An 8,161-nucleotide genomic window follows, 5' to 3' on the forward strand; every position below is an offset into this window, starting at 1 on the left:
AAACAGATGTAAAAATATCAATGACAACGAAAGAGAAAGTAAAAGAGAACTTAAGGCAGGTTTCCCAGGCAAAGACTGGTGTGCAAGAGTTGGTTTGTTAGAGGAATTATCCTTGAAGATTAATAATCAGAGGTGAATTTGCAGAATTTCCCTTCTGCAAATACATGGAGGAAATCAGAAAATCTTTCCATCTTTAAAATTATACAGATCCTAATTAAACAACTCTCCAAAGGAGGTTTGAATATTCTCATTGCATGTAACTGGGAGCCACAGACCAGCTCACGAGACAGAAAAAGCACTTCTCTAAAGCTCAGAAAAAACAATTTCTCCATCAAACTGTTTTGACACCAACTTCTTTGGTTCCAACATTGGTTGTTTCTCTCCTTGCATAAGATGTTCAAGTAAATCTTCAAATCTACTGTATATAATCCAATAACACAAATGTCAACTCTCTCCTCATGGCACATGGTGGACCCTCTTCTTTGATATCCCTTTTAGAAAGGCACAAACATCTTGCAGTGGCCAAACAGTCATACAGCTGCATCTTTAAAAAGGAAGTCAGAGTCAGTTTGGTTTGCCACAGGCAAATTAATTTATTTGATTAAAATACATGCAGGAAGCCACTATGAACTCTTTTTGGGGGTACGAGGAAATGGAGTATTTACTGATTATTACATGTAGATTATGTTGTTGTTATTGTTAGCTGTTAATAAGTTACTGTGTCAATTGACCATGCTAAAGTACTGTGTTGTCAATGTATTGAGCTACAAGATACAGAACATTAATAAATCCTTTCATACAAACTCTGCCATGGAAAATGTAAATATTCCATTTGTGAAGTATTCTGCCTAGTATTAACATTTGATACTTACCCGTTGACTGAGTAATACATGAGATCTTGTAGGATAACCATATGCTCAAAGCGCAAAGGAATGTAGCTAGGAAACCAAATGTCTGTTAAAAGAAACAGTATATGTAAAAAGAAAGTGTCTTCAGTTATCAACACTGTAGAGTGTCCCATACATTCAATTTCCATAATTATTTATTCATTGATGGAGAAATTCCCCCACCCCCGTGCCTGCATGAAGCATATGAATCACTTAAGCCCACAAATTAGAGTTTACGAAGGCTTTAAATGGTACATAGATCTCATGCAGGATCTCTGTACACCCAAAAGTTTGCTGAATGCTAATACCTCCCAAGTATTTAAAAACAGAAACAAACAACAATCTCGCTCTTTTTTCCTTTGCTGCCTGTAGCTTGATTCATTTTTAAGATTTCTATAATGTGTGTAAATGTAAATCATTTACTCAAGGGAAAGCTGAGTCAAAGAGATGAATTATACATTTAGGCCCAGAGCCTCAAAAATATTTAGGAACCTAAATACCTCTGAGGATCTGGGCCTTGGTGGAGTGAGTGCCACAGTCTAAATCCCATTCCCATCAAAATTCAATTTCCCATATATAGGAGTCTCCCCAAATCAGTCCCTATGGAAGTTCATGACTGGGGAGGCAGAGGTGACTTCAGAGGTAGCTAGGGCCAATCCCATGGCGGGCTTTAGTTCTCATGACACAGACCTTGAACTGGACTCTGTTAAGTGGGGAGCAAATGCAATGAGCAGAGCATTGAGATGCTGTGCTCATGAAAAGTTTTGTTGCTAATTTGACAAACTGCCGTGTTTTGTAGTGAAGTAAAGTTACTTAATCCTTCACCAAAACCAATTGGTTCTTTGTGTTTTGCAGCACCTAGAGTCTTGTGTTTTACCTCTTTAACATGTCTCATCTCCCCCAATGTAGGGGGCTGGAATCCCACAGTAATCAATTTTTTTGTGTGTGTAGTTATGGTATGTTAATTGAAACAAGCCAAAAGACAGTATACCCACCGAGACCAAACAAGACATAATTGTAAAGAAAATAAAGCTTCAAGCAATGAATTCCTAATGCATAGTAAACAGAGTAACAAAGTGTCAGGACTAGTAAACACTGTGATCTAATAAACAGCCTTACCGCTCCAGCTACGAGTCCTGCTGAACTATGGCTTTTTGACGTTGCCACAATAGAGGCAATGAGAAGCAGGAGCGTACCAATTAAATAATGGAGAAATTCCTGAAAATACAAACATAGCACAGTTTAGAAGGGAAACTTATCAGAAAAGCATTTAAACAAACCAACAAGCAGGTAGACAAAAGGCAGGCTGGCTGTGGTGGCATGTTTCAGAGCAGCTCAGCGGGGGGAAGGAAACAGAATTAGGTTTCAGGATGTGGTTGGTCAGATGTGTAGGGGTAAACAGAAGAACATGCTTCGCCCCCCCATGACCCCATAAGGTCTTTAACAGAGCTAAATTTTGCTTGATCTAGAGCAAACACAACTGGACATAGGACAAGACCCACAAAACCAGACACCCACCTCCCAAACAAACAAGTTTCCACATATCTAATGTCAAGTTTCGAAAAAATCTCTCCAGCAGAGTGTACATTGTATGTGGCAGAAGAGCAGCTAAATCCTAGAGCTAAATTGAAACATTTTTTATGACAGTCTTCTCCCATCCTCCTCCCCTCCCCCAACTCATTTTTGTCAGAATTGAAGCATTTTGCAGGAAAATTTCAATGGCATTTTAGATGAGAAAAAGTTAAAACAAGTCGTTTCACCTTTCTCACTATGAATAATGTCAAAACATTTCATTTTGATAAGGTACAATGATTTGTTTTAACTCTACTGTTTCAATTAATTTCATGTGGGCTTTTATATTATATCAAAATATTAATTTTATTATAATATATACACAATATATTTTATCATATATACACGTATGGTTTATATTATAATATTTTATCATTATCTAAACAATTAGATATTATCAAAACAAAATGTTGTGATAAGTTTGAACCTATATTTATCAGATTTTTTTTTTTTGCTGGAAATTTCAGCTTTTCATTCCAATTCAGAACAAAAACAACATTTAAAATATGTTAGAATTTCCCATAGGATGGAAATTCCAGTTTCTCTTTACACTTTTCTCAAGCCCTGAACATATGTGAAATCTCATTCACTTCACAAACACAGAAAAACACTCCTCCCAACTCTGCTCTCTATATCAGTACTGCAAACTGTCATGCTGCTATTTGTGCCTTTTCCTCCTTCTTCCATTCTACCTTAGCTTCTTTGAACTCTTGATCACTATTTATGAGTTCTGTGGAGCAGAACTGGATTCTTTCTGGAGATCGGAACATGTGCAACTGTATTTTGGAGGGAAATTCTTCTTGTTTAGGAGTCTCTCTCTTCCTGGCTGAAGGAACTAAATCATGTTCGGGAAACTGCAGCCAACAAAATCTAATATGCTTCCCCCAACACACAATTTTTTAAACAAAAGTCTAAGATATGAAAATTCATACAGTCTTTTAATCAGGTGATCTATGTGCAATAGAACATGATATCTTGAGAGGACACTGGTTATAATGAGAGATAAGCCCAAGTGACAATATTTGGATCAGGATTTTAAGCACTTCCCATGTATGAAGGCTTTGAATCCAGGAGTTTGGTTTGGTTCATTGTAAAAACCATGGGCCACTTGCAAGATTTGGATGTCGGTGTGGATTTTAAATCCCCATGAAGTTTGGGGGCTATACAGATCCAGAATTTAGGTTCAGGTCCTTCTGTAATCACAATACTGAGAGACAGAGAAATTAAACATGAACTTTGGCCTACACTTCAAAATTCTCTAGTAACTTTTACGAGTCAGTTCTGGATACTCAACTGGTGACTGACTCAGCTGGTTTTCAGAGAAGGGGTTCTCAGCACTTTCAAGGGAATCAGTCTCCTTTAAGGTATCTCAAATTAGTCACCCACAAATTGGGTCACCCAAAGTCACTAGTCACTTTTGAACATTTAGGTTGAACTGGTCTCTCATACAATCCACACCTGTAACATTTATCTTTAGGCAAAAACAGAAGAGGCCTGAATAGTTGGGAGGTGCATTTTTTGGAGGGTGGGGGGAAGGATTGCAATTCTAAATATATTCTTTAATAAAAAGGGGGGGAAGATGTAAAATTAATGCTGATCTACAACAAGAAAGGAGTATGTGCACATTCCTTAATTTTACATCAGTCTAGCGAATTATGTATAGAATTTGCATCAAAAACAGTCTAACTCCTTCTTTAATTTCAACATTTCCTGGCAGGATTTCCCCCCTTTTAATTAATTCTGAGACAGATTAATATGTCAATAGGCTTAATGAAGGCATGTTGTAACAGAGTGGCAAGATCTAGGATCTCGCCCAAGGATGCAGGACTCATCTGTTGATTGACCTGCTAGTGGCAGTTAGAGCCCTGTGTAAAGCCGCTAAGTACGTTCTGCTGACTCACTGCAGTTTGTACAGTGTGTTAATTCCACAAGGATAAACGAGGTGGACATGACCCTCTGCCATGGAAAACCAAGAGATGAGACCGGAACATCCTACAGGAAATCCTAGGAATGGCCAGGCGGTGGGGCGGGATGGAAAGTTGAGGGCTATATTTGACTTGGTACGGCATGGTAGACTATTTGGAACAGGGTGGAGTACATGAATTCTAATTCAATGATGAGGTAGTGTAACTAGTTCCTAGTCATGCAGTTGTAACATAACGTCCCCAATTCCCCATTACTCTATCTTCTCCAGTTGCTAACATATGTGCAAAGTGGATGGAAAATGCTACCATTATGATCTGATGGTATTTTGCACCAATTTTTCACAATCAGATCAGCAGTGAAGAATCAGGCCTGTAACTGTCCAGTGTAATGAACATGAGAGGAAAGATGCAGTTGCCACATCTACGAAGACTAATACAAGTTATATCAAAGTAGAAACAGGCTAAATACTTTGAAAGAAAATTGAAGTCTTGCCTAGATTTTCTCCAGAAATTAACATGATAAGAATGCAAGATCCCTTTGTAATACTCATTATACAGACTCAAAGGGCAAAATTCTCATGTGGGGTAGTAGTAGATATACATTTGACTTAGCATTTCAGTGGATACCCAACAATCTCCCAGGAGCGCTTGGCTATATTTAACAATAGATCTAAGAATTCCTAATAGGATTGTTTTCACATAAGTGTTATGTTATATGTAGTAACCAAATAATCACAACTGTGGTATTTAGCTTTGTGTTTCATTTGCATTTATCTGCAATTTGTGGAGTTTGAAAACCAAAATGATGTATAATATCGAATGTAGACTCCACTATATAATGGGTGAAATCCTGGTGCCACTGATTTCAATTTCATCAGCTATTCACTGTCAGCCAGTATTTGTAATACAAGCTTACAGCTTTTTCCTGTTTGCGTTAACCATGTACAAAATATCAGGTTATAATCACAGAGTTCAACATGAGCCCCAGCTGCAAAATTCAGATCTGAATTTTGCCTATCTTGTAATATGCAGGCATATGGATCCAAGATTTGATCAGTTATTAAGGTTGTGGCCATCTGGAAAATTCAGATTTCAAACATCTCGTAAACATGAGCATCTCCAGACCTGGGGTTTTGGACATGGCTCATGATTGCTACAGACTGGTGACCCATTCATTTGTTATGCTACATTTCATAAACACTGCAATTTCTGATAAAAACAACAACAAATAATGAATCTGCACCAACAACCAACAGTACATTACTTTGGGGGAGGAAAGGAGTGTAAAATAACACATCAATAGTATGGAAGATTTTGAAGGAAAGAGAATGGTTAGAGGGAAATAAAGCGAAGAGGAAAATAGAAGAAAATAGCTAGTGAAAGGGAATGATGGCATAGGAAATAATCCCACGGAATAACTGTATTTCTGATGTGAAGCTTTCCTTTTCCCATAGCTGCAGGCATGGTCAGTAGAGCTGGTCAGACATGTCACAACTCACAATCTGATAGAATTTTTCATAGAAATTTCAAGTTTTGATGAAAAAAGTTGAGAGATTTTCCTGAAAATTACACCCCAGTTGTCAGACAGCTCTGCAGAGGAGGAGTTGCTACCACTTTTCAGAGTAAGGTGAAAAAAAAACAGAAAAGTTTGTAACTGGCATGCAATCCATGTGGCAGAATGGTCAGATCTGGGTTCAGCTCTGATACTAATGTGTGTGAGATCTGGGGCAAGTCACGTAACCAGTCTGGACCTCAGCTTTTCTCTCTCTATAATAATGAGGCTCACCCACCTTTGCAGAGGTCTGTGGATGAAGACTGGGGTATAGAAGTGTATGATGATGATGATTATGGTGCACTTGTCCCCTCACCCTGTCTCCTGCAAGTGTCATCAGTCCCTCCAGTACTTGAGATAATAGCAGAAAAAGCAATGCAGCTCAGCAATTGGAAGCACAAGTAACAGGACAGTAACTATGCAAGTTGCTGAAATAAATCTTGCCAAGGAACAAGGAAGAACTGGAGATCAGCTCCAAAAACACCACATAGTTTAGAAGAAGTTTTAAAACCGGAAACAAATGCACAGTAAATACCAAACAAACACAACCCCCCACACACCCAGAGACTTTTTTTTCCAGCATGTCTTAAAATGGGCCATCTGTAGCTTGTCAATTACTCTGCCCTCCAGGAAGTAAAGCTTCCTTATCCCATGAGATGGGCTCCACAGCATCTGTATACAGGACAACAATTATGCACGTGTTTAACTTACACTCATCCTTAACTTTAAAATGTTTCTTGACTCAGGGCCCATCTGCTCAATGCTAACTTAAGAAGAGCACTGGACATGAAGATCTCTAATTTTCTCTCATCTGCATCAAAGTAACTCTGTTGCCTTCAAATAAGTTAGTTCCAGTGTATACTGGTGAAAGAGAGAGTAGAATCAGGCTCAAGGAATGTGGGAGAGTGCCAGCATGCTCCAGTTCAGCAGGCAGGATGAAAGATGAAGTGACTGGTCAAAGGATTCATGAAGGACAAGAAGAGAGGGAAACAGAGAAAACCACAAGTAACCAGATAGAGTAACTAAAGAGGTTAGTGCATGAGCGGTGCGGGGTAGCAATCCCACCAATGTCACTTACCGCAAGTGGCCAACTAATACAGGTGAGCATTCTGTACGCTCTGAAAAGGTAGACAAAATAAAAGACAAGAATCATAATCAAGTCACACATGGTGACAATTTCAAAGTAGATGGATGCACTGTAATTTATCCACGCTGAATTCTTTACACAGATGAATCCAATCAGCAGTGATATCTGAAAGACAAAATAAGAATAATACATTTTATTTAACAACCCCCAGGTGCTCAGAGTGCTATACAGAATATGAAGAAAAATTCAAATACAGACATCATTTAAAAATCAAGCAGGTAAAAAGCACTTTAGATGGGCCCAGTACAGACAGAAGGAGGAAGTAATGAGCACAGAACCAGCGGTGAGGATAATAAAAACCCCTTTGAAATAAATATCTTGAGATAATTTTTAAAAGTGTAGAGAGACAAAAGTCAGAAGCGAGCAAGTTCCACACCGCAACACCCCACTACTAGTAAGAGCGCTGCCACCAGCCAACCTGAAATGTAACAGTGGGATCCCCAAGAGCTGGAGAGGTCTCAGAGTGTAGTGAATAACCAGAAAGAGATCTCAAATACAGACAGGCTGTAACATTTTCAAAAGGCTCTCAGTGACTGGGGTGCCTAAATCCCATTAGCTTTCACAGGATTTTAGGCACGTAAGTGCTTTTGAAAACATTACTCGGGGCCTAAACTGTTAAAGGCTGTAAAAACCGAGGCCCTGAGCCAGCAAGTACTCATATGCGTATTCTTATTCATGTGATTGCATTCGTTGGGACTTCTCATGTACATAATCTGAGGATCTGCCTCCAATAGGGCCAAACTAACATCAATTTACCTCTTTTCCACTAGCCAAAGGAAAGAATGTAGGATGCACGTAATATGAAAAAGAATATATAAAAAAGTAGAGGAATTTTATAGTTTGTCCCATCACCTGTGAACTACATACAATTGTCACATTACGATATGAATATCAAGTAGCTTGTACTCACTGTGGCTTAATGTCATGTGCAGACTTACAAAGGACTTGACTTAAAAAAAAAGAAAAGAAAAAAAAGAAACAGCTACGGTCATTTGCCTGCTTACGTCTATGGCTGCTTCTAGCCAGAGTAGATAAAAATCTATGAGTTAAAAATAAATTTTAAAATATTGATTTTTTT

At 38.5% G+C, this 8,161-nt stretch overlaps 1 protein-coding gene across 1 annotated transcript; it reads right to left on the bottom strand.

The window, feature by feature from the left end:
* Nucleotides 1–735: 735 nt before the first annotated feature.
* CMTM7 (CKLF like MARVEL transmembrane domain containing 7) lies at nucleotides 736–7,951 on the bottom strand. Its single transcript, XM_029911001.1, has 4 exons — nucleotides 7,015–7,951; nucleotides 2,007–2,105; nucleotides 873–954; nucleotides 736–764 (listed from the first exon to the last, which is right to left on the bottom strand). Exons 1-4 carry the CDS (start codon nucleotides 7,213–7,215, stop codon nucleotides 736–738), a joined length of 411 nt encoding a protein of 136 aa, XP_029766861.1. The 5' UTR covers nucleotides 7,216–7,951.
* Between the last annotated feature and the right edge of the window lie 210 nt (nucleotides 7,952–8,161).

The sequence above is a fragment of the Terrapene carolina genome, unplaced genomic scaffold (assembly GCF_002925995.2).
Source record: "Terrapene carolina triunguis isolate 2854851 unplaced genomic scaffold, T_m_triunguis-2.0 Scaffold84, whole genome shotgun sequence".
NCBI lineage: Eukaryota > Metazoa > Chordata > Testudines > Emydidae > Terrapene > Terrapene triunguis.

What these genes read in the sequence shown, in the direction of transcription:
- CMTM7 (XM_029911001.1), bottom strand. Translation starts at nt 7,215, where the DNA reads ATGTATTATTCTTATTTTGTCTTTCAGATATCACTGCTGATTGGATTC. An exon ending in GTATTAGTTGGCCACTTGCG is followed by an intron (nt 2,106 to 7,014) that starts GTAAGTGACATT and finishes TTGTATTTTCAG; the next exon opens with GAATTTCTCCATTATTTAAT. An exon ending in ATGTATTACTCAGTCAACGG is followed by an intron (nt 765 to 872) that starts GTAAGTATCAAA and finishes TGTATCTTGTAG; the next exon opens with CTCAATACATTGACAACACA.